The following is a 27,331-nucleotide window of genomic DNA, read 5'->3' on the forward strand; positions in this document are numbered from 1 at the left end:
TTAACTTAGCCTGTCATTTTTACGTTTCCAGTCACCGAATCAACACACAACCTTCGCTTGGGATGGAGTATCTGCATTCACCGCTTGTTCTGTGAGATGGTCATTAGTCCTGAATAAAAAGATATGCAAGACAGCCCCCATTAACACTTGTATGGTGAGATGTCCTATTCACGTGTTACACGCACTTCTGCCCTTTGACTGAACCCTTGTTGTTTTTTTTACGTCTCTGTTTTTAATATAGAAGTTTTTAATAGTTAAAGATGACATATAAAGCCTTTTGAGTATGATTACACATTTCCTTTTTAAACCCAAGCTACAATCAGTTGTGTGAACGTTTAAAAGGTTAGGTATTTTGTCTTGAGCATCTTTGCAAATTAACCAACTTGATTTTCTTAATATTGCATGTGACTGATGGTCATTATTGTTACTGTAAGGATGGACGATGGTAGTGTATTGAGATGTCACCAAACCGTCAGGTTTTCGCCATTTCTGGAGCTGCAAGATCACGTCCTGTGTGATTATTGCTTATGTTACCAGATTAAAAAGCATAAGGCGGTTTTAAAATGGAAATGCGTTGCATTGCACTCACACAGATTTAAATAGGCCCAGTAATATTTTCCAGGAGGGGTGCATAGCAGATGCAGGGGGAAGTCCCTCTCGTTCCAACGATGTTCTGGGCATTTGTGTGTACTCGACCAGCCTGCTTGGATCGGCTGACGTAACTTCCTGCCCCTCAGACCTACACTCCGCTCCCAGTTTTAGTCGCCCTACTCTTGCTTCATCATGGGTCAGTCCTATGGACCATCTTCTCCAGCATCATCATCCATCAGTGTGGGAGGGAGGTGTCCGTCAGAATTGTCACTTATCGCTGTTATAGATTATTTGCACATTACACGGGCGATTAGCGCTTTTTGTTGTTGTTGTAGGTATCATTATACTGTGCCGCTACCGGACAGAACCTTCTCCTGTACAGATGATTTTCTTATCATCTCTCTTAATGCTGACCATGTTTCTGACTATAGAACCTGACCTGGAAATTGCGTCTTGGTGGATTCGGACACGATGTTTGCGTTGTGGCAAGAACTGTCATCAGATGATCGAGATCCTAGCAAGGATGTCATCCAAACTTTCTCCAAAGAGGTAGCAACCGGTGTAATACAGGGAAATTTACTTTTTTGGGACAAGTGTCTGCCGCCAAAGGCTTCAAACATAGTGCCCTCCTAGCAATTATTGCACATGCTGATGACCCTATTGTGGGCTGCATGATGTCTATAAATGCATCGCAGCGGACATCAGTGGTGCTTTATATTAGGATCAGAATCGGTCTGGAAGTGCCTGATTTAATCCAATCTGCCTAATTGGAGATCCAGGTACTTGCTGTTCAGGATACACTGGCCTTATGGGGGTCACTGGTTTCATGGCGGATCTCCGTGTAGTGTTTCTGTGACGTATTGTACCAGCAATACACTTCTCCCTTCCATCTTTGAAGAAAGAACAATCTTCTAAAGGGAATGGATGTCTGTTTTGTTAATTGAGCAATTTCTGCGTCAACTTCAGGAAGAAAACTCCACATTTAATCAAAGCGTCATTTTCCATTTGGATCTGATGATATTTTGAATCTAGAAATATTCCTGGCTCGGGAATGTTTGTTCCACTAGCCTGGAATTGTTCCTTCGCGTCTACAATATTTAATATAGCTTTCAAAATGATCCAGTAATTGGGATCTGCTGCGCTTGGGATTAAGCTGGGATCATCGCTTCTCAAAAGGATTGCACGAGAGAGGGTGTCATCCAGTCAAAAATTAATATAAAGGGGAAGAAGCGTCATCTCCCTAATAACTCAAATACAATCAGCATGTAGTTTTTCAGTATAAGGCCTTGACCCCGCTGCCTACTGCAGCGCCTGCGGTGGCGGACGCTGCACGGACGAGAGCCCTCCCCTCAATGGCGCCGGGCCCGCTGCGAGGGCGGGGCTGCAGCGCTGGGGCGAGAGCTGCTCCTGCTCTCAATAGAATTGAGAGCAGGACTCGGGTCGAGCGATATGGCACACCCCCCGGCGGTTCAGCCAATGAGGGCGAACCTGCCGGGTGACGTCATGGCCGCGCCCCCATCACTCCCCGCCACGCCCCCCCCCCCCCGGTCTTTCTTCCTGCAGTGAGCTGCAGACCAGGTAATCGGCTGCACGCGCCTCCAATCTCGCGGGCGCGCGTTGCAGCGGAGATACCGGGGCCTTAGCCTAAGAGGCTGGTATCGTAGCAGCTGTGGCTGCTCAGATTTCTGATATACTGCTTATAGGAGCAGACATTCTGTTGAGCAAATATCGAATAGCTAGCAGACTTACCAGGCAAACTAGTTTAGCAGCATCAAGCAAGCCACAATGTGGGGTAGCAAAGCTGCTAAAGCTGCAGGGAGTAAACTGCTAGGACGTGTTGTCGAGTCCCAGATGCAGATACTGTATTGTTCAATTTGCTTAGTATTGTGCCATGACCATGAGTTAAATGGAGGTAGGTGGCACCTCCCCCCAGAGCTCACCCCTCCCACCTTTTTAACTTGGGAGGTTCTGGCATTTTGCTGAATGGACAGGACTCACTGTAGTTGCTTCCCCTCATACAGAGGTAACAGGAAGGGTTCACCGTTTTCGTGTTAGGACCTGCATTTTTGGTTCACCTTGACGTTTGTTATGCAGGCTTACGACGCTTTGGCCAAAGGGTTTAACTAAATAACCAAGTAATTACTATTATTATTGAAGTATTTAAACTTTATACTTATTACCATATATGTTTTGTCAATTGGATGTAGCATTGGGAACCTCTGTCTTTTGTCGTATACATTTGCCACGCTCAGTAGCACTCCTTTTGGCAGATATATCCATGATGTGGTGGGTGTAGGAGTTTGAGCTAGCTGGGGAATGTGTGTGTGCCGTGACCTTGAGCTGCAGCAAAGTGCGAAGGCAAAACTTTACCTTTTCCATACCCGGGCTGTCATGCTCCGCGCTTTGCCAGCGTCCCACGTTCCCAGAAGTGACATCATCGTGCTCCAGGGACTAAGATATCTTCTACAGTCCTTCCAGGGGCAGGCAAAAAAGATGTGCACGCGTGGGCGGCCAAACAGAATAGTGTCGGTTGCGGCCACGTGATACGGAGGTATGGGGGAGTACGCCCCAGCGCTGTGATGTCAAACGCCCTGCCATAGCACTGTGTTCCTGTTCTCCTCTGCTGTCAACCTGCTTCGCTGCGATGCTCTGCAAGTGAAAGGGTCGGCTGCCACTATATCAATCACACTATGAATGTACAGAAATAATTTTAAAAAAATGAAATACATAATACTGTAGGTAGGAGTGTGGATGACACTGGGGACAGCAAGCCAAAGAGCAGGGAGAATAAAAAGGCAAATGGCAGAAGTAAAAAAGGGAGGGGAGGGGAGGGAAAAAAAGGGGGGAAAGAGGTGGATGAATGGCCCCCCCCAAAAGGATTGCCTTTGTGCACGTACCCCCCAAGCTTGGCGCTTGGGAAGACAAACAAAATTGACTTTGAAGCGCGCTCGGCAGCAATCAATATGCGCGCGCACACACACAGTATTTACATTGTATACCATTTAATAACAGGTTTTTTTTTCATGTGATTTTGATTACATCAGGCAGGGGGGGGCCCGAGAAATTTCATAGATTAAAAGGGGGTCTCGGCGTAAAAAGTTTGCTCACCCCTGTCAGGAGGATACGGACAGGGGAATACAAGGGGAGGGAAAACAAAGTTACCAAACAGAGTCCCATTATGACTCAATAGCATAAAGAATCCCAAGCACAGGGGTTAGGAACACTGAGAACAAACAAGTCCGGGTTCGAAGTAAAGAAGCTCACGATTCGACTGGAACACTGGAGAACTGCTACCAGCTGCGTTGTCTTCAGTGTTTCTAACCCCTGTCTGGGGTGACGTCATGGCGCTGTACCATGTGACCAGTTTGGCAATCTCTGATAGGTTACAGGAGATCAGGGAGATGCCGAGGCTCAGAGCGGGCAGAGGAATTTGGAAGTGAATCCGATTGAGGACGAGCCTTCTCATTCAGGAACCTACATAGGAAGCCAAGAATCTTCCTGGTTCACGATGTGGTGAAGGATATGATCACGGTAGAATGGTCGCAGCCAGACCAAAAAAAGAAAAGAGCATCTTTGACTAGGACATTTTCAAGAATGTACCCATGCGAGGAAAAAAAAGTAAAGTAAATGTAGACAATGCAGCCTCCTTTTGAGATGCTATGGCCAGGTGAATGGAGAACGCCCTGAAAAAAAAAATCGATCACTGTTTCAGACACAGCTTGCAGGCCTTCTATAGCTATAACATCTGTAAAGAGCAATGAATTTATAATGTGGAGGCAAACATCCCACGTAGGAGGAAGACTCCAGCAATTTGGGGACATTTGGGATTTCTGGGTACTGAACCTGGTCTGCAGAGGACACTATCTGGAAGACACAAGTTTACAAGATCCCGAAAGTCAGGAAACAAACTTGCCACACAGGTATTAACCAGTAATATGAAACAGCTTATGGACGATCGTGCGATCCAACCAGTTCCGGCACAAGAAAGATATCGAGGTACTTACTCGCCAATGTTCCTCATAACAAATAAAGGCAAACTGAACATTCAGGTCACCAAATCCCACAATTCTTGAGTTTTTGCAAGGATGTCTAGAGCTGGGACTCAGAACGAGCTCACTGAAGGTTCAGGTGTTTACATTATCAGCACGAATAGGAAGACACTTGGTCACCATAGATCTAATAAGACGATTCTTCCAACTTTGAAGAGAATCAGGCTACAATATAAGGACCCAGTTCCTGCTTGGGATTTACCATTAGATGGACCCTCCAGGAAAAGAAAATTATGGTAAGTTGGGTATCAATTTTCAGCCTACACCACCAGTGTGTATAAGCCACTATCTAGTCATGTATATACTAGACCTTATTGTGCCCTATTTTAGTAGTGTATTGCTACAATGTGTTCAAAAGCACTGCAGAGTTAAAGCACAATATATCCTAAATGTTTAATAAAATGTGTCATGGTGGCTGTTGTATAATGAAAGGATATGCATATAGGCTTTAAAGAAAAAGAAAAAAAACTCCCAGGAGGATAGATGTTGCTATACCGTGTGTAACAGTATATACACTATAATAACTGTCACCTAATGACAATTCCCCATTATAGAAATTATACAATAAGTAACAAAGTTACTATAGACACTGGATCTTTTCTCTGTTCCAGTATTTCTAAGACAGGTAGGACCAAAAACATGAGACGAGAGCAGACCTAGTGTTGAGGTACAGCGAGAGCGTCACGGGTCAAATAATGAGGCTGGCTGTACAAAGGCCGGTGGGACTAAAAAGCCATAGTGTGTATAGCCGTGTGAGAGCGGCAACATAAAAAAAAAAAAAAAAAAAATATATATATATTTTATTTATTTGGTCCTTGAGACTTCTACTTTAAGGATAGTGCTGTTAGAACAAAAAAATTCTATGGACTCATTAAAGACATCTAATCTTCAGAACTGGTCATATCAAACTACCTTCCTTTTTAAATCTGGAATTTTTCATGTCAAAAAGAACATGTTATCGCCTTTTACTCAGTATTCAAAGAATGTAGTTATGACTTTCCTCTGCCATGACGATATGCTACGACTAGTTCTTCAGTCACCTAGCCCTACAAACATCATCAGAAATAAGATATTACATCACAATTAGGGTTGATTAACCTAGCACCGTGTATATTTCTTGTAGCTGTAAATAAATGCAAAAGACACTTCAAAACTCTGAGCTTTAACATACACCTTCCTCTTGGAATCCATCTTGGATTACCACATTACATGGTTATCACTGCACCTTCCTTTTTGAGTCACGTTTTCTTTGCCCTTGTAAATGAAAGTAGAAGCCTGTATGCATTTTACTCATACACTGTTAGTACCTGGTCCCCTGAGCATGTACTGAGATCTTTTTTTTGTGTGCATTTAAAATCATGCCTGCAATGGGTTGTGGGGTAGAGCTTCATTTTAACCTCAAGGACATTTAAGATTTCCAATACTTATGTCTCCTGATCTGAGCATCAGACATTAAGTGTTGGAAAAGACAAGTAGGAGATCTCAAAGTAATAAAAATAAGATGCGCAAAAGAGAAATCAGCCTTGGCGGCTGCTTCAAGTTCCTACAAAAGTAAGAGTGCTGGATTTGTTACCTCCATATCAGTGCATGGGACATTTTGCAGAAACACATTTTTTTAAAAGTTATTTTCAGTTATTTCACAACTACATTGTATTATGGTTAGAACTATTCACTGTTGAATTAAAGAAAAAGAAAAATAATAATTTTTATACACATACACACTTTCTTTCCAGCATTAAAAGGTTGTTGAAATTGTATAAATTTTTGCACGTGCGCAGTACAGCTACATAACACTTCACAGGAAAAACAAAATCAAGAAGGCTTTTATTAAAACATTGGGCATGGTAGGGTATGCATTGAGTGTACACTGAAAAAGGTTGCTGTATAAAAAGTTTGAAATGCAAATACAGTTAAATCAGATACAGCACTGGAGTCCGCCTTACACACAAGTTCTAACGTAGCTATGATTTCTGAGAAGGCTGCTTTACTTTTGTGGACATTGTATAAAAGAAATGCAAAGGTGGAAGGTGCACTTTTATGAACCAACACCCTCAGTTTGTTATGTAGAATTATTTCATGCTGGTCGTGTATAATTAACCTTTCGTGAGTGGTGTCAATATGCTACACCCAAAAAAAAAGCACCCAACCCAAATCCATGTTTGTTACAAGACAAGCTCTTCGAGTATCCCCTCTAACACCTTGAACAGTACAGAACAGAGGGCACAACAAAGTAAGGAACCAGGAGGCTGTTAAATCAAAGCATACTGATAAAGTGCATGGATTGCGGCTGCACTCTTCCTCCAACAATCAGTGGACCAAACTGTGGATGTTGGATTCTAAAGCTTTTCAATCAGTATTGCAGAGGCACCTCCTCCACCATTGCAGATTCCAGCAACACCAAATTGTCCTTTTTTCAGTGTGTGAACCAGATGGCCAACTATCCTAGCACCCGACATCCTGGAGGGAGGAAAAGAAATGAGGTTAGAATTTATCATCATATCCAAGAAACATTCTAAGAGATACTACACTGGGAAGTAAATACAGTTTGCATACGCCCATAATCATCTCTAACTGTCCATCTAAGGTCTGTAAATTGAATGTTATAACCTCTGTTCACTTAATGCAACCGTATGTTCTCATAACTCTGTGTCCAGGACATACTTGAAAACAAGTGGCAAATCTCACTGTACTTATTTCCCTGTAAAATATTTGATATACAATATACAGTACTGCTAGAAGCATCTTGTCCCTTCTACAGTTCCCCAATAATGGCCCCGCTTCTCTATTACATTGCCAACGCTTCACAATCTTTATACACATCCTGTAATAAAAACTTTAAAATGTAGCAATATAGAGGTGCGATTCTGCCTTATGGCCCAAACATTTATGGTTTTTTCCTGCAAGAGTATTTGTGTCATTTTAGACTAAGGATGGAATATTTTATGTCCCTTCACCGCCCCCCCAGAGTACGAGGAATGAATCATGTTTCACTGTAAAACTCCAGATAACATCTTCACTCACCCTACGGGATGTCCCAGGGACACAGCTCCCCCGTTTATATTGACTTTTGACGGATCAATCTCCAGCATTTTTATATTGGCCAAAGCAACGACACTAAATGCTTCATTTATCTCCCACATAGCAATGTCTTCTTTTTTCAGACCGGCGTCACTCAGAACCTAAAAACACACCGTGCAAACACAACAAAAGTATGTCTGACACACTAAAATACACTCGAGAGCAAGCATGGCACAAATAGATTTCCCCAACACGGATTAGAAGACCAGGTAGAAATGTTAAGGCCGATGCCGGCCAAACATCAAGCTACCGATTCATATTGAATTTGAAAACGTATTCATTTCATTCTAAGCATATCAACTTTCATGAACATAGGACTGTTAATTCGGTGCGCTTTACAAATCTACTGCCAAAGCTTTCATGCATGCAGCCACCTCTGGGATGAAATATTTGAATACAGCTTGGACGCTCTGTTCAGCAGGGACATCTCCAAGAAAAACAGACCTATTAAAAACAGCAACTTTCCCCCCCCCGCTCTAACCCAAAATAAATATATAAATACACACTATAAACAAATACACATCTATAAAAAATATATAAATACAGAATCAAAACCAGGGGAACTCCTGGAGCCAAACTGTTCCATTTGTATCTCTAGGAACCACTCGGGTCCTGAGATATTTACCTTTTTTTATTTGCAAGTGTTTCTGGTCCTTCTTGGGAAACAATATGGCTGCCACCAAAGCCTCACTCCCATGGGCCAATAGAAAGCTACAATGTCCTCCGAGTATGATATTGTAGCCTCCTATTGCATGATCCAGGCAGCCATCTTTGAGTTCATTTTAATCAGCACATAAAAAAGGTAAATAAAGTAGGAATGGCGTGGATCAGCACAAGGAGGCCCCTAGTTTTATATTCTACAATACAAATACATTCCCTAAAAAAAAATATATTAAAAAAAAAAAATATGGCTAACCTCAAAAGCAGTTTAAAAAAAAAAAAAGGTAGATTAATCTTATTTGCCTAAGATAATATCAAGTGTGTGTCAGAGGAAGGATATGATACCCAAATTAGAGCACGCAGATTGATCGTCCAGTGTGGAACCAAGAAAACAGGTCTCCTACCTTAGGAATAGCATAGGCAGGCGCGATGGGAAAATCAATGGGATCGACAGCAGCGTCAGAGAATGCTGGAAAATGACAGAAATTAAAGAAGCAGAACTTAATTCCTTAAAAATAAAACATGGAATGATTGACAGTCATCCAATATGAAGTAGTAAACTACTTACATCTTGGTAAATAGATTCATGACGATTTATTGCCGAGGGGAAAAGAAATAAACAATTCAGGTCCTACATGGACCTTTCATCACCTGGTGCAGGACCTGAGATGTACAGTAAGTAGCTTCCTACTTCCTAGGGGGTGACTGTCATACGTTAGGTTACTAGATTTTTGTGTTGGCTATACAGACAGTTGTTTGTTCCCTCCATGGTGCATGATATATTCCAAGCTAATGGACACATTGATGTCTATTGCCAGAGTTGTCATACCCAGGAGTGCTGACCAGGCTTCGGTACTTTAAAATAGAGGCTAACAGCAAGGTCAAAAAGTGCTACATCTTCAGAAAGGAGAATAGTTCCCGGTTCCAGAGTTTTATGGAAATGAAGGACAATTGTCACAGTTACAGTCACCCCTCTGGTAAAAAGTTAAAGATGACAGTGGATGCAGATAGAATTACAGTCTCCGCTCCAAAATGTATCACAGTCCCATTCAGCACTGGCTGTGCAGAATAAGACAAACATACTGTGCAAGCAGTACGGGGAAAATAGTATGTGTAATCCAGAAGACACCTAGCATAGGCCATTTATGTTCGACTAATTAAATATGGCCCTCAACAGCCCAATCAGGCATATGGGCTCTATGGTGTCTTCTAGCATGGCAAGTGTCTTGTGGAATAATACAACTTATTCATTACGGGCCATAGATGACTGCATTTACTGAGGCCTTAAGCATCGTTCCGTGCAGGCAGACACCTTATCGAGTAGCACTTGGTGGTAAATATCAGAACCAGCAATGCAATACATAAGACCAAAAGAAAATATCCATCATTGTTTTTATGATGCCACACAGGACTGGTTTAATTAAAATTTACATTTATAAAAATCATACACACACAAAAAAAAAAAAAATATTATATTATATTATATATTATATATATATATATATATATATATATAATTTTTCTCTAATGAAAAAAAAAAATATATATATATATATATATATATATATATATTCATTCATTCATAAGAGAAAAATTATAACTTTACAAAAATATTAGCGCACGAAATAATGAGAACATTCATAACTGGGTGCATGCAGTTACATGAAAAGAAATATCCATACAAATAATTCGTTAACTAGATCTAAAGAAATCTGGATCCTGTCTAGTGATTTCAGCACCGAACAGTTAGAATTTAGGACACGGACATCATAAAGAAAGGACTGGAATAGATTGATATGTGAAGGGAAAAAATAGAACTTTGACGCCGCCGAACACTCCTTTTCCTAAGTCTTACCGATGATTCTTGCTAGAGGTTTAACTTTGAGCTTATTGGCTGCATCTGATGTCATAAGAACCAAAGCCGCAGCTCCGTCATTCAGTGTGCTTGCATTGGCAGCTGTCACCGTCCCTGAAAACAAAACGCACAATGAGACTGGACAGGACTCGTCCATACCTTTCTACAGTAACCCGTTCACTAGAAGCTTATACGGACACTAAACTGCCATTAGACGTGGTGTCACAAGCAAAACCCTGAAATAAGTGGATCTGTGGATAAGTGGACCAAAAAAAAATCTGAAAGGCAAAAAGTCCTTCCTTGCCCAAAAGGCAATAGAAAGAGGTTAATGGAAATGCAGGAATCACAGAACAATTAAAAGGAATCATTCTAGAAGATGGCTTTACCAGGCCATTAATCTGAGGCGTTCATTGCCAGGTTTTCTTGAAAGATTATTGAAGGTTACATTCAAATTGTAACTCATGTTTATTTTAATGTTCGCAGCGGTTACTGGTTCACATGGCTTGCCCATTATTTCCCAAGATTTAGATCAGAAGGTTTGGTTTCTGAACATTCTAAAGCTTTAATCTTATAATCTACTATCAAGCATATTAGTTAATCACTTGTAAGGACTTTTGTAACAGCAAACTTTTTTTTTACCCTGTACTGTATAAAATAAGGGGTCTAATTGAACTTAACCAGATCCCACCAGGCTTTGGGAACCTCCCCCCACCAAAAAAAAAAAAAAAACTATTGCGATATTTAATGTAGACATTTTCACCATTTTAGTTTTTCCTTACAAATATTGGCAAAACTTTAAAGCAGCAGTCCGAACAGCTGTTTTTATTTATTCCCCCCCCCCCCTCCCTTTAATATGTTCATCAATACAATCCACGCAATAATTAATTAGATAAGTTGCCAATCGATCGGCAAAGATTCATCTCTGGGGTTCATTAAATTGCCGTCAGTGCAGCAGAAAAGGACCAAAGATGCAAAAGTTCTGTGGGGAAGATCATGTGACCAGGCAGTCACTAAATACAATTGGTGCACTGCTAGTGAGGGCAGGTTTCAAAAAGGGGTGTGCCTGTTTCAGAAGAGGCAGTGGATGTGACTTTTTAAATGGTTGCTATAGAAACAAAAATGCTTGTTACATTATGATACATTAAAAATGTAATTTAGAGTTGTTAAAATTAAAAAAAAAAAATCTGTTGAGCTTGGAGTCACGGTTCAGCTACGGTGGCCCATCTGGTTTTTGGCCATAGCATCTTATTCCTTGCAGTTTTTCTGCTAAAAGTCAGCCCATGACACACCCACACACGTACACTATTATCTCATTGTATAGATCAGCGACACACTGTACAGTGTAAAAACAATTTCCAATTCAGGTAAAATACCTACCGTTGTCTTTTTGGAAAACAGTCTTAAGTTTGGAAAATTTACTGAAGTCGACCCGCTTGTACTCTTCATCTTCTTGCACGGTGACATCAGGTCTTCCTACAAGAGATGAAAGCACTTAGACCCGTGCATCAGTCTCAGAGATACAGTATCTGAGTCAGCCTAGTTCTTCCCTCTTATCTGTACACACTGTTACCGCTGGCACAAGTGATTGTTGAAGAACAGCTTGCACAATTAATTAGAATATTGATTAACACAACAAATGCAAGAAGAATAGTTCGCTAAGGAGGGCACATTGAAGTTACAATGTCATAACACTCACATATGCAACACGTATCTGTTCTCTGTTAAACAAGGGATCCACAGTGTGCGACAAATGTAACCGATTCAACTAAATTGATCTTCGGCCGCGTCTATGCTTAGCGCGACCAAACTATGGGAGCATCCATAGAGCGCACGCACACGCCAGCGCGGCTGCTTTTTCACAAAACCATTTTTTTTTCTTTGTCTCGCGACGGCCGGGTCATGTGAGCGGTTCAGCCAATGAGGGCGAACAGCTCATGTGATGTCATGGACACGCGCCCCCCCCCCCCGGCACTGTGGATCACAGGCCACGCGTGTCCTAGCATGGGCGCGGCCTAAGTTTACAGTACCAGGCAGTGGAAATGAGTGTATTTGCAATCTATGTTGCCTTCTTCAGGGCTACACATATAACCATATAGTCATGTAATGATGCATGAGGAGGAGGAAGCAATGGTGAGAAGAGTCAATGGTCAACATCTTTCATATGTCCCACAAGGATTCATTTACTTGATTGGTTGTCTCAGATATAAAAACTTTCAGGTGTTTGCACATATATGCTCTGTATATGATTGATTGGAAAAGGTAAACAAAACGAGTATGAGAAGCAGCAAAGAAGAATACACAGTATAAAACAGGGCTGCACAACATACGGCCCGCGGGCCGCATGCGGCCCCCCTGGCCTCTCTGTGTGGCCCGCGGTGACTCCGGCCGGGCGCCAGTTTATTAATTAAATACATTTAAAAAAAAAAAAAAAAATTTTTTAAAGTTTAAAAAAATGGCGGCGATTCATCCCCCTCCCCTCCTCCACCGCCCCCCCGCGCGTTTTGCAGTGCGCGGGGGCAGAAGCAGCATGAGGAGGATGCAGGATTCCGGGGAGGTCAGAGCATGCTGGGGGCGGGGCTTAGTTCCGGGGAGAGAGGATGTGCTGATCTACAAGAGGTAGGTGTGTGTGTGTGTGTGTGTGTGTGTGTGTGTGTGTGTGTGAGAAAAACGGGCTGGTGCAGAGGTGGGGGGTGGGCTGCTGACATGTGAGGGGGGGGTGCTGACGTGAGGGGGAGTGGGCTGCTGACATGTGAGGGGGGGGGTGGGCTGCTGACATGAGAGGGGGGGTGGGCTGCTGACATGTGAGGGGGGGTGGGCTGCTGACATTTGAGGGGGGGTGGGCTGCTGACATGTGAGGGGGGGTGGGCTGCTGACATGTGAGGGGGGGTGGGCTGCTGACATGTGAGGGGGGGTGGGCTGCTGACATTTGAGGGGGGGTGGGCTGCTGACATGTGAGGGGGGGTGGGCTGCTGACATGTGAGGGGGGGTGGGCTGCTGGCATGTGAGGGGTGGGTGGGCTGCTGGCATGTGAGGGGTGGGTGGGATGCTGGCATGTGAGGGGTGGGTGGGCTGCTGGCATGTGAGGGGGGGCTGCTGACATGTGACTTGCAGGGGGGGGGAGTGATGTGAGGTGCAGGGGGTGTATGATGTGAGTTGCAGGGGGGAGAGAGTGTAATATTGAGGAGAGGGGGAAAGAGTGTCATTGAGAGGAGGGGGAGAGTGTCATATTGAAGAGAGGGAGAGAGAGAGTGTCATATTGAGGAGAGAGAGTGTCATATTGAGGGGAGGGGGAGTGTGTTATATTGAGGGGAGGGGGAGAGTGTGTCATATTGAGGGGAGGGGGAGAGTGTGTCATATTGAGGGGAGGGGGAGAGTGTCATATTGAGAGGAGGGGGAGAGAGTGTCATATTGAGGGGAGGGAGAGAGAGTCATATTGAGGGGAGGGGGAGAGTGTGTCATATTGAGGGGAGGGGGAGAGAGTGTCATATTGAGGGGAGGGGGAGAGCGTGTCATTTAAGGGAGGGGGAGTGTGTCATATTGAGGGGAGGGAGAGAGTGTCATATTGAGGGGAGGGAGAGAGAGTGTCATATTGAGGGGAGGGAGAGAGAGTGTCATATTGAGGGGAGGGGGAGAGAGTGCCATATTGAGGGGAGGGGAAGAGTGTCATATTGAGGGGAGGGGGAGAGTGTGTCATATTGAGGGGAGGGGGAGAGTGTCATATTGAGGGGAGGGGGAGAGAGTCATATTGAGAGGAGGGGGAGAGGGTGTGATTTAGGGGAGGGGGAGAGTGTGTCATATTGAGGGGAGGGGGAGAGAGTGTCATATTGAGTGGAGGGGGAGAGTGTGTCATATTGAGGGGAGGGGGAGATTGTCATTGAGAGGAGGGGGAGATGGTGTTATTTAGGGGAGGGGGAGAGAGTGTTATATTGAGGGAAGAGAGACATGGGGGGGATGCTGACATGGGATGCTGACTTGGGGGGGGGGGCTGTTGACATGGAATGGGCTGGGGGGATGTGGAGGGGGTATTGTGTTTTTGATGTGGAGGGTGGTATTGTGTGGGTGAAGGGGAGAGATGGGGGTATGAGAGATAGATGAGGATGAAGATGATGGAGAGGTGCTGGAGGAGAGATGATGATGATGATTTAACCCGTGCGGCCCAAATTTTTTTTCCTTGGAGCAATTCGGCCCTTCTCACTTTACGAGTTGGGCAGGCCTGGTATAAAATGAGAAGTGGGACAAGTTACAGAATCCAGTTCTGATGCCAAACCCTTAATATACAGGCATACCCCGGTTTAAGGACACTCACTTTAAGTACTGACGAAATAATATTGCTGAAATGAAGATACTGTTGATATATTACTGAAATGGACTGGGGGGGGGTCTCTGGAGAAGGATTGAAAGCAATGTTCAGTTTCCATTTTGTAAAGTCAGTTATGTCTTTAGTATCCATTTTGTGTGAAGGAATATGTGTGTGGTGTGTAGATGGGAGGTTTCGCTTCTAAGTAGATTTACGACTGACTAAAGTAACGCTCACATTCCTAGTGGAAGTGTATACCAGGTACCTATTCATAGCTGTTTTGAGGCCAATTCTATCCAGGTTTAATGAGCTGTAAGATGATTGGTTTAAGAATTATTGAGTGGTTAGTATAATCTGTCTAGTACCACATTTTGAACAAAGGAACTAGAAATGTATAAAAAGCCTGCTTGGACACTCCCTGACAGAGAGACTTATAGACTTTTGAATGCGTATGATCATACTTTGCAATAAACTACTTATTATCAAATGAATCCCGTTTGTCAGTTTGGAACATTGCCTGTACACTCGCGAATAAGGACATATTTTCAATAGCACCATACCCCTGTCTCCATACGCTCGCGAGTACGGACACTTATCCTGCACTACAGACCGCCGTAGTAGTGACGCGCCGATTCCCCTCGCCCAATAGGCAAACGGCAGCTCACACGCATGCGCCTGTCAGCACGTCCTGAACAGCAATACCGGCTCCCTACCTGTACCGAAGCATCGATAAGTGGAAAAAAAGGTAGTGCTTCACTTTAAGTACATTTTCGCTTTACATACATGCTCTGGACTCATTGCGTACGTTAATGCGGGGTGTGCCTGTAATGCAGTATATGTACAGAGCAAAGCAATCATCTAAGGTTCATATTTACTAAGCAGGGCTATTCCAAGAGACGCCTTTCAGTCATTCATTGGAATGTGCTGGACAATGTTTTATAGAACAGCACCACGTGGTCAATATTGGCCTAAATGTTTACCCTATAACAGGGTTCAATTAGTTTTCCAAAGGGTCCACAAGCTTATTGTAATGTAAATTTAGATGCTTTAAAAACCTTTATAATTTTTTTTTTTTATATAGAAACCAGCAAAATGTTGAAATAGAATATCTATACATTAACATAAAACTTACACGCGAGTTGCAGTGTCAAAACCTGCGCCTAAGAAACTAGTATGAAATTAGTAGGAGCAGAGTCCAAGGGCCACATGAGGGCCGGTCACTGGCTGCATTTGGCCAACAAGCCGTCAGCTGAAGAGCCCTGTCCTATAAAGACAGAGGCATTTCAACTTCAAATCATTTGATGCAGAAGGTGTTTGCAATGTAAGCTGCAGTATGCCTAACCCATTCTCCTCCGCACTGATAGGGTGCCAACCTTTACAATGCCGAGAGGCCTGGCACAGACATTCCAGCAGTGTCACCTTGTGATCACATGGTTCCAACCCACCTCCTGACATTGGTCAAGGAAATGGAAGTCCTCCTCTTCCATGCCCATATTGTTCATAGTTCCAAGAGCTGCATACTCAGGTCTATTTGTAACCAGGTCCCCTCTGCGTTCCCGCTGCCCCGCGACCCTCCCCCCCCTTCGTTTCCTCCGCTGCCGGCGGTCACTCGATAGACCCGCCGGCACTTCTGGAGGGTGGGGGCCAGTGCAGGGAGCGTTTCGGCGGTTCTCTGCGGCTCCCGTGTAGGGCGCCGCCATCTTTTCTTTGCTCGCGCATGCGCTGTGAGTCCCTGTAGCCGGCGGACCTGTGAGAGCTTTGCGCATGCGCAGACGAGGTGCGCGCGAGGCGGCCAATGGGAGAATAGCTCTCAAGAAGACTACAGCCCCCAGGATGCACAGGGGCTAGGTCATGTGGCGCCAGGGAGCCAATAGGGTTGCCGAATCCCCTGCTCAGAGAATTAGATACATTTCGCTCGCTGGAGACCACGCTAGTCAGTCAGGACCAGGAAGAGCTAGGGGAATGAGGTGAGTGCAGGGGTCTGTGACCCACTGCATTAGCCAGCAGCCCCCTAGGCCTCAGTTAGGTCCTGAGCCCCTCACAGCTTGTGGTGCTACAGGGACAGGCCCTAGGTTAGGGACCCTGTCACATTAGTACCAGTGTTAGATAGGGACACAGCGGACGCTGCGCTCCCCGAGAAGAGGCTTGGGCTCAAGCCTACGCCCAAAGAGACAAAGACTATCTCCAGGGTGGGATCGCCCCTGGCGGACCCTCGTGCAAGGAAGCACCGGATCACAGACAGGATCACCAAGCGGCAGATCCTTTTTGAAGTTGCTTGCAGGCCCGAGTGCAGGAGCACTCGGCAGGTACCTTTATAAGTGCACCAACAAATCATATATTGTCATAGTGGCAGCGCTGACCACGGGACAAAGGGGTTAACTGTGGACACGGTGTGGGGATACACGGTGGTGGGTGCAAGGTACACTCCAAGTGGAGTGAATGACATTTGGTACTACGGTACATAGTGTGGAGTTACCCCCTAGGGGGAGTATTATTACAAGTACACAGTAGTGATTACTGAAAAGTGTGATAAGCGTGTAAAGTGTGTGATTATTCATACATACATATATATGTATATTCATATATGAAAAAAATCACACACAGTTGGCACACTGTAAACAAATGAAAAATGCTGATGCTTGTCCCATATGCACATGTAAAAAGTAGATTTTACCAGATTGGAGTCCGGAAAAAACGAGACAGCACACAGTCCAGTAGTTCCAATGAAGCTGTATTCAGAGTAACATGGCACCACCTCCAATGTTTCGATCACCCAAGGAAGGTCTCTCTATCTATATCTATATCTATATATATACTGGTTATATACATCTCCGTGTATGTACTTATTGTATATGTGGGTCCTGTGTAGGTAACCTTCTACATTCCTAGAACCCTACACAGGTGGAGGCGCCGCAAACCAGATCGAGCCAAAGGACTCACCCCAGGTTCCCAACAAGCGGAGGCTCAGGCCTCTTGTGAACCTACAGGTATATGCACCACACCTGGTAACACATAGGTTTCCACCCACCCACACACACACTATATCTGTGCTTGGGGTAGAAGGAATACCCGTTACAGATTAATAATAAGAAATGACATTTCCTGGAGTGTCAACTCAACAGCAGTAATGTGAATACATTTAGGCAGAGTTGCAGAGATACTGAATCATATATAGTAGCACAGTCTTACCCCCATTATACAACTACCTTTTTGTGAAATTATAACAGGGACAATTTCATTTGCTAATAAACCCGAATCCCAGGCGGCTTTGCTTTTTGTGTAGGAACCGATGGCATAGATATCTTGTTCCTCCCGTGCAATGTTAAATTTCTTGGCGGTGTTTTCTGCACAATTCCCCTGCAAAGAAATACCAAGAAAACAGATTTTTTTTTTATGTGAAGTGCCAAAATAAGCGATTAAGTCTTATAAATACCTGCAGCTTGTAGTTGGGATACCCTGCTCTGGCACAAGAGAAAAATGTACAAGAACAGTTTACTATTCAGAAGTGTAAATGCTAGAGATGACAATAGTGCTCTGTGACCCAGAGGCAGAAAGAGAATAATAATAATAATAATAATAATAATAATAATTTAAAAAAGCCTACAGAGAGGGCAGTGAATGCGGATAGTTTATTTAGCTAGACTACATGCTCGTACAGGGACAGACTTCCTGCATGTAAGCCCATAGCACAGGTTCTGTATTAATAACTTCTACAGCTCGTGGTAAGGAAACTCTTGTAGTACTACTTACAACACCTCATGAATTGCATAACAGTTATTCCCACTGTTTAATTAGAACAGCCTACCTACCATGTGGAATTTGTTGTAGACATCCGTCAAGGCGTCTTTTACAATTAAATCTTCCAGTTTCATTCCTCCATATGGCGTTGCCCCTCTGCTCATACAGTAGGGTACATTTGACATGCTTTCCATTCCTCCAGCGACCATCACTTGCTGTTCAAAGAACAATGTATGCAATAGAATCAACAAATATATAGGAACTTGGCAAACTACTGGAATATACATGTGATATTAATCAGTCTCTGTGTACCAGCCCTATCTAGGGTTTCCTGGAAAGTGATTTCTGGACTCGTATGTACCATCTTATCCAGATTTTGTATAGGGTTGTCTCGTAACTGTGTTTGATTAGTAGCTGTGGCATTGCAAACCATGTTTTACATGTATACAGTATTTCTTTAACTAAACGACACTGCAGTTCTGTGCATGTTTTCACATACGTTTAAATTTAATCCCATGCAATAAATATACAGTGCGTGAAACAACCTCTTGATGAGTCAAGTAGATTATCTTAAAACATTCTCCCATTATAGAGTGAACAATTTTTAGCCTCTTCAATGCCACAGAGAAATAAAAAAACACAAGACACATTGAAAAGTAATACATAACCATATTGAAAACATTTAATTTTAAAGCTGCAGACCAAGCAATATCCTACGTGTGTTTTTTATTATAAAATCAGTTCTGTACTATGAGAAAATACTTGTAGAATAAAAAAAAAAAAAACAACATTCTGAATGACATTTTTAATGTATTATAATGTAACGAGCATTTTTTTATTCTATAGCAACCATTTACAAAGTCACATCCCCTTTCTCTTCTGAAACAGGCTCTGGCACACCCCTTTTTGAGCCCTGCTCTCTCTATAGCAGTGCGCCAATTGTATCTAGTGACTGCCTGGTCACATGATCTTCCCCACAGAACTTTGCATCTTTGGTCCTCTTCTGCTGCACTGACAGCCATTTAGTGAACCCCCGAGCCAAATCTCGATCGATCGGCAATTTAGCTAATTATTGTGTGGATTGTATTGATGTACAACGGGGGGAAAAAAAATACAATTTAAACTGCTGCTTTAAAATGTGACAGCACCCTGGATTCTAAGGAGAGGGCGTGCAAACAGTTACCAATCGCTACTTTCATTTGAGGGTGTCGTGAGAGACAATTCATTACAGACACAGATGGGAAGGAATAGGTTGATTCCTTCAACGTAAATTAAGATTATACCAAGTACATTCATTATTGACCATGTCACCATTAAGGAATAGAATGGTTTCATATTATGGGATAATAAGAGTAATACATACTGTATGTATAAAGGTGCAGATTGGGAAAAGAAGTGGTCTATGGGCTTACAAATGTATTGCAAACGTGAATCCGTCCTTTAAATAAAAAAAGATTTAAAGGATTCCTGTGGATTGAGTACTCTTGGACTGACTGGGATTTACATACTTGTCCATGTGGTAGAATCCAGCATGAATACCATGGCGCTAATCCATAAGCCTTTGGGAAAGTCCTTTTATTTCCCCCATGTGCAATACATTTGAATGTTAGCTCTTGGGAGCTGGAACTCAAAGTGGCGGCGAAAAAAAAACATGAAGCGTTTAATGCACAAGCGCCGTTTACTTTGTTGTATCAATGTTCAGAGCGTCTTGGTTATTCTTAATCAAGTCAAGTTTTAAGAAGACAAAGAGTGAGCAGAGAATACGTTTCTCACCTGATGTCCACACATGAGACTCTGTGCTGCCAGCATGATTGCCTTCATTCCCGAAGCACAGACTTTGTTGATTGTGGTGGTAGGGGTAGAGATAGACAGACCTAAGATAAATCATTAAAAAAAAAAACTGTAAGCAGGGGACATCATTCTGACAATAAGACACATAACTAGTCTTGTAACTTTAGCTACTTCATGGTAGTCTGTGAAAATAAACATACAATTCCACATTAATATGTTCATTAATAATGACGTAGCCACTGTATTGTACGAAATAGTACAAAGCACGCACCATGAACACCAGCCACGGGCAGCTTCAAATATCATTTTACCTGAGACAGGAAGATAAAAGGACTTTGCAAAGATCACAGAGTTGGTACGAATACTACATTTCAGAGTCTTAAATACAAGTTTATTCAGAGGTCAGTGCAATAAATGTAACTTTATTAACCTATTCAGACATTACTAGTCTGCCCTGTAGAATGTGATGCATTGTCCTGTGAACCTAAAACCAATACTGTGCAACAATGGCTAAATCCCATTATTTCTCCATGCCCCGGCTTCAATGTGCACATTTTCAGACTCTTGGAATGACTGCGACAAATGCAAAGATTTCCAGTGTGTTAAACTACTGGAAAACCCAGTATACACACATTAAGAAAAAAAATTGTGAACGGACCGTTACTCTTTACAAAGTTTCTTCTATGATCACATCATGGTGTATATCTAAATCATTTCTAACCAAAGCTCTGCCACAATACCTACAAAGTACCACTCAAATACCAAGTACCTGCACCGAGGACCGCCTGTCTTGAGGGTGCTTGCCCTTCACTAGCTTGCAGGACATTGCCCATGTACACCTCCTTCACTTCTTCTGCAGATATACCTGTACAAAAAGGAGAGATCAAGTAAGATCTATAATAGTTGTTCTGTATAGTCCGAGGGGGACATTAGTTTTCAGCTGAAAACCCACATGGACTTACATTTTCACGCGAAACCGGCATGAAAGGTCGCGTCGGACTACATAAAATAAGGCTTTACGTCATTAAAAGCACTAAATAGATCAGCAACAGCAAAGTCATCTTACAGTAATCCAAACTTTGGTAGATACTAAAATTGTGAGTCCAACCGTTTTAGCCGCATGATCACCTACCTAATCACTTTTGGGGGGGGGGGGGGGGAATAAATCCTTGAGCTTGACCACTGGTTCAGCAAATGTGTTTGATTCCACTAGCACATTTTTCATTGAGCAAATGAGTACGGGTCACATAATTCTAACATTTAGGGCCACATTTAATAAGCAGTATTACTCCATAGGACACCTTCCAGCATGGCTTAATAAATAGGACCCTTTATGGTCAAGTTAAATGTACTGTAAGGTGTCTTCTGGCATGGAGGAGGTCTTTTAGAGCAGTGGTGAGCAAACTGGGGGGCGCAAGATTATGTAGGGGGTGCGCAAGCTGCGTGCGGGGAAACCTGGGGGGTGGGCAGAGCTGTGCACGAGCGGCCAGAAGCTCCGTGCTGAGGCTGCTTCCAGTTCTCTGCTGTGTCTGCCTGCAGAGGCGGCGGGGCGGGGCCTTCCCTGCACACAGACAAGCCCTCCTCCTCCTCCTGTCTGTTACCTGCCCGTTTTCAGTAGCACATAGGGGGACCTGAGCAGGCTTAGGTAAAAACCTCCCCTCCCACACCAGGTGTGTGTGTGTGTATATGTGTATATGTATATGTATGTGTATGTGTATGTGTATGTGTGTGTGTATGTGTATGTGTGTGTGTGTGTGTGTGTGTGTGTGTGTGTGTGTGTGTGTGTGTGTGTGTGTATATGTATATTGCAGTGTGTATTGGTTGTGATTGAGTGTGTGTTGTGTCTGTGTGTGTTGTGATTGTGTGTGCTGTGCCTGTTGGTTGTCTGTCTGTCTGTCTGTGTGTGTTGTGATTGAGTGTTGTGTGTTTTGGTTGTGATTATGTGAGTGTTGGTTGTGTGTGTTGTGACTGTGTGTGTGTTGTGATTGAGTGTGTGCTGTGTTGGTTGTGATTGAGTGTGTGCTGTGTTGGTTGTGATTGAGTGGGTGCTGTGTTGGTTGTGATTGAGTGGGTGTTGTGTGTGTGTGTGTGTGTGTGTGCTGTGCCTGTTGGTTGGTTGTCTGTCTGTGTGTGTGTTGTGATTGAGTGTTGGTTGTGATTGTGTGTGTGTGTGTGTGTGGGTGTTGTGATTGAATGCAGCGGTGCACACACTGACGGGGGGGCGCCCGGGCGCAAGATTATTTAGGCAGGGGTCTTGCGGCAAAACCTGGGTGCGCAGGCAAAAAAAGATGTGCGCGGGCGGCCAAACAGAATAGTGTAGGTGGCGGCCACGTGATTCAGAGGTACGGGGGAGGAGCACGCCCCAGCGCTGTGATGTCAAACACCCCTCCTTCTGTGTCTGCCCTACAATAGCGCTGTGTTCCTGCTCTCCTCCGCTGGCAACCTGCTTCGCTGCGATCCTCTGCAGGTGAAAGGGTCGGCTGCCACTATATCAATCACACCATGAATGTACAGAAATAATTTAAAAAAGTGTAAACACTTCCCCGCTCGAGCTTGCAAAATTATGCGGGACACCCTGTGCTCATGCTTGGAGAGTTGGTGATGTGACCGCTCTCCGCGGCAGCGTGGACGCAGCCTAATTTTGCAAGAGCGAGCTGTTGAAGTATTTAGGCTGCGCTTATAGTGCCGGCGACGCGACGTCGCCCGAAAACAAATGCATTGTCGCCGCGTGCGCTTATAGTAAACGTGACGGGGCGACGCGATTTTTTTAAGCCGCCAATATTTGATTTTTCAGGGGCTGTCGCCTCATGTGACAGCCCCTGAACCAATCAATAACCTGGTCGCCCGCGCCGCCGCTGCAAAGCGAAATACAACTTTCGCTAGCGTCGCCGTCGCGGGCACTATATGCGCGGCCTTAGACATATTTGTATTTACATTGTATACCGTTTAATAAAGGTTTTTTTTATGTGATTTTGATTACATCAGGCAGGGGGGGCCCCGAGAAATTTCATGGATAAAAAGGGGGGCTCGGCATAAAAAGTTTGCTCACCGCTGTTATAGAACCACTGCATAGTAAGTATGGTTCTTAATGTTAATGAAATATTTACTAAAACATGTGGATCCCAAAGGTGAAACCAACGTTTTTGGAAAGACCCCCCCCCCCCACCCACCAGGTCAGATGAGTTATGCAACAAAAAGCATTTAGTGGAAAATTCTCAATTTAAAACAAAGCAGCTCATTACTGCCAGAGAAAAACCAGTGCCCTAAATGTATATATATTTTTTTACTCCACTTGCTCTTTAGTGCAGACATGGTTTTACCATTTGTGTTCTCAACGTTATCACCATAGTCAACAGCATATGCGAACATCGGAAAAACCGTGAACCCAAAGTAACCATATTGTTGGGATCTTACAGTATTACACTGTCACGCAAGAAAATAATTTGTGGGCTACGGTTTTAATGAAAAATGTACTATTTTGTTCTACTAAACAGAAATGGACGGCAAAGATCACTTGGCCCACCAAGTCTTTCCATTGTCTTAATGAATTAAAAAGGGGACGTTGAATGAATTAAATCCTTGTTTTTGTTAGTTTAGATACCGGTACATATATTCAATGTATTTTTAAGTCTCCCACTTTAAAGAATAACCTCTTGAAGTAGTATTCCCTTTTCTATTAAAAACACTTCTATTCGGCACCTTATAGAGATTTTCTCAATCAATTAAAAAGTGACTTTCATATGTCTCCTCCTTCCGCTTTCTCTCAGTGTACATGTCTAAGTCCTTCAGTCCTGGTATATGTGGCCAATTATTGTCTGTACCTGCTCTCTCAACGGCTGCTTTAATTGCAATGGAACCAAGTTTAGTTGCTGGCAGTGATGACAGAGTCCCCTGAAATGATCCAATCGGTGTCCTTACTGCGCTCACTATCACCACTTCCTGGTCAGAAGAAAAAAGCAGCAAAAGTATTAGCAGTGTCTCTATCCAAACATGTCACCTAACAAAATAACTTTTTTTTTTTTAATCTGAATTTTGAGCATGAACACACAAACTTTAAAATCGTGCTTACATTCTTTTATGTCTGTAACCCAAAATAGCGCAGCAGCAATATTTTATTTCAATCTGGGATTTTTGTACATAAAATATTTTTGATAAAGAGGACTACTTTGAGACAGGATTGCACCTCTGATTAAGTTATTACCATGCCTAATACACTGAACTCATTCATTCACAACAGAAGGATCTTTGACAATATAAAGCTGGTGATATTTGGGAAGAGGATAAACCATCAAAAAAAAAACCCGACAGGCACCTTAAATATAAATAATGTCGGAGTGATTAATAAGAACCCTGCCCAGCTCTAGCAATGAGGACATGAGCTTTGCTTTTTTAAACTCACCACAAAGCACGACATGGTCACTACTGAACTCTTAGAAATAAAAAAAAAATCCATGTCGGTCATTCGCTTTGACAGAACGATCACCTGGTTTTCAAAGTATACTTGTTTCAGAATACTTACGTTTAAAGTGGGTTGCGATGCATAACCTCTGCGTGTATATTTGAATGCCTGTAAATAAGACAAAAGTTATAGGAGTCCTTTTAGCAAAACTTGGATATCATTTCAAACACAATACAAGAAGGGGTTCTCAAACGTTTGCATACCACGGACCACTTCAGTGTTAATATTGCTTTAGAGCAGTGGTTCCCAACTCCAGTCCTCAAGGACCACTAAAAGCGCAGGTTTTTAAGGCTATACTCATTAGCACAGGTGACCCAATCATTTTGACTGAACCACCTGTGATCAAGCAGGGGCATCCTTAACCTGCACTGCTAGTGGTACTTGAGTACTGGAGTTGGGGGATCACTGTACAGATACAGTAGAGTGGGACACTGTTCACGTAGAGAACACAACATATCCCAGTGTAATGCAGAATGGGGGGCAAGGATAATTGATGCAAATATAGAGCCTCATTATCAATTGACAACCCTGCCTTCACGTGGCGCCCTTCGTTTCTAACAAAATGGGCTCAGTCGACCCTTGGGCCTAGTGTCCCCTTGGGTATATCCAGCTAAACAACTTCCATGGATCTTTTGAAAGTGCCGTTTTCCGTGGAAGTCGCTTTTACCCATCCGTGGGTGAAGAGGCAAAAAGTAAGTAATGCAGAATATCAATGTTTCCGTAGGCGTCAACAGCAATGCAAATACAGAATACCGTATCACAACACATCCAAGCCAGCTACATCTGTATTTATTTACATATAAACAGTTCTCAGAAATACTGGGCAAGCCTTTGGTAATGACAGAATACACAGATTGCAGAAGAGAGCAGCCTGAAGTGAATTCTGAAAAGCACAATGTTATATCTAGTCTTTTAAACAGAAAGGACCTGATAACTATAGCCAGTTGTAACACACACACACACACACACTTAAAAGTAATGGCGTTCGATCTTAGAGCTGCATGTTGAGGGACAGGTCATAGTCATGTGCCATTTCTATATTACCAGCTACATCTCCCTGAAGCTGGGGAATCTGTGGTAACATTTTACCATCAGATAAAAAATTAAAAAAAAAAAAAATTAGAAATGATCTTAAAAGCAACAAAGAGAAAATAAAGCAGACTTTAGTAGAGATTTGTGGTATTAAAGCAGCACTAAAGGGTAGACGTTGTCAAGAATGAAGCGATCCACACTTCAAATCAATATGGGATCCAGTCCTAGAGGTTCCTATGCGTATGAGTTTCACCCCTGCACTTTTGTTTACATTCCTAAATTCAGAAGCGAATAATTCCCATTAAAAAAAAAAAAAAAACACAAAGCTTTTGAGCACAATTCATTAATCTGCAATAGTGCCAATAGGATTTTCCATGTGCTAGTGTCTCTATTGTATCAATGCTCCAATCGACACGATTAGTTTAATAAAGGACCATTGCAATATTCCTAGATTTTGCAAAGGGGGTTGATACTGTTGATCATGTTATCTTGCTTAACAAACACCAGTGCCCTGGAATAGGGAAGCATGTTTTAAACTGGTTTCATTCCTACCCATCAGGTAGATCCCAACATATGTCTCTCAGGCTCCAACTCCAACCCCTAGGATATCCCCTGTGTTGTCCCGCAAGGCTCTGTCCTGGGGCCCCCACTCTTCAGTGTTCATCAATGATCTTCCTACAGCTTGTAAGGGAGCCTCAATACACATGTATGCAGATGACATAATCTTCTATGCACACAGGCATAGCATCTCCGAGCTTGTAACAATGGTAATTGGGACCAAGGCTACATTTCTAAAGCTTCCAATGACTGAGCTCCAGATCAGAACCAACGCTAACACCACCCTAACTCCTGTTACTAGTTTCAAATACTTGGGCATATGGTTTGACTCACATTTAACATTCGGGATGCACATTGATACCCGGACATCCAAAACCTATGCCAAACTAGGTGTACTTTACAGGAACAAATCCTCCCCAAGTCTGCTGGTCAGAAAGCATATCGCACAGCAGATGCTAATGCCAATTATCGACTGTGGGGACATAGTATACAGCTCGGCACCTCAAACCCACCTTAGCAAACTTGACACCCTCTACAATTCAATATGCCGTTTTGTTCTCCAATGCAACTACAATACACATCACTGCGAAATGCTCAAAGAACTAGATTGGTCATCACTAGAGTCTAGGCGCAAAGCTCACCTTTCCTGTCTTGCCTTCAAATACTTTCTGAGCAAGCTACCTATCTGAACAAGCGCCTCACCCCTACCACATACAGTACTTATCATCTGAGATCTGAAACCAAAAGACTGTTCATGGTCCCAAGGTTCAGCAAAGTATCCGGCCGCTCCTCCTCCTCTTACCGTGCACCCCAAAACTGTAACAATTTACCAGAGACTCTCACATCCTCCACCAGTTTAAGTTCTTTCAAAACCTGTCTCACATTTTAATCTGGTCTGTAACTGTTACATCTATAACATATCTTTAACTGTGCATGCTATGTCTTTTATAGAATGTATAACCCTGTTCACTTATGTAACCATGTATTATTTGTCATCTTAACTCTATTCCCAGGACAAACCTCTCGGTTCCAAGTAACTCAATGTATTACTTCCTGGTAAAACATTTTATAAATAAATATCCTGGATTCCATGTCCTCCTAAATGGTGTACTTTTTTCAGTAGATTGTCGTCTGCTGTCTTTGAATCTATTCTCTCCAGCCGGGGATCCCGGGTCTTACTGAAGTTTTCCAATCTATCGTTCAGGAAGCTGGTTAGTTTTCCA

The 27,331-nt window shown here is 43.2% G+C and overlaps 1 protein-coding gene across 1 annotated transcript in view; it reads right to left on the bottom strand.

The window, feature by feature from the left end:
- Nucleotides 1–6,452: 6,452 nt before the first annotated feature.
- The window catches only part of ACAT1 (acetyl-CoA acetyltransferase 1), a 28,963-nt gene continuing 8,084 nt past the window's right edge, over nucleotides 6,453–27,331 (bottom strand). The window contains exons 2-12 of the mRNA XM_075592361.1: nucleotides 24,579–24,626; nucleotides 23,881–23,998; nucleotides 20,829–20,924; nucleotides 20,042–20,142; nucleotides 18,340–18,483; nucleotides 17,737–17,887; nucleotides 11,611–11,706; nucleotides 10,234–10,347; nucleotides 8,783–8,847; nucleotides 7,662–7,819; nucleotides 6,453–7,097 (exon numbers count right to left, since the gene is read on the bottom strand). Coding sequence (XP_075448476.1) covers nucleotides 6,977–7,097; nucleotides 7,662–7,819; nucleotides 8,783–8,847; nucleotides 10,234–10,347; nucleotides 11,611–11,706; nucleotides 17,737–17,887; nucleotides 18,340–18,483; nucleotides 20,042–20,142; nucleotides 20,829–20,924; nucleotides 23,881–23,998; nucleotides 24,579–24,626 — 1,212 coding nt within the window. The 3' untranslated portion in view covers nucleotides 6,453–6,976. The remainder of the gene's footprint in view (nucleotides 7,098–7,661; nucleotides 7,820–8,782; nucleotides 8,848–10,233; nucleotides 10,348–11,610; nucleotides 11,707–17,736; nucleotides 17,888–18,339; nucleotides 18,484–20,041; nucleotides 20,143–20,828; nucleotides 20,925–23,880; nucleotides 23,999–24,578; nucleotides 24,627–27,331) is intronic.

The sequence above is a fragment of the Ascaphus truei genome, chromosome 3 (assembly GCF_040206685.1).
Source record: "Ascaphus truei isolate aAscTru1 chromosome 3, aAscTru1.hap1, whole genome shotgun sequence".
NCBI classification, from domain to species: Eukaryota; Metazoa; Chordata; class Amphibia; order Anura; family Ascaphidae; genus Ascaphus; species Ascaphus truei.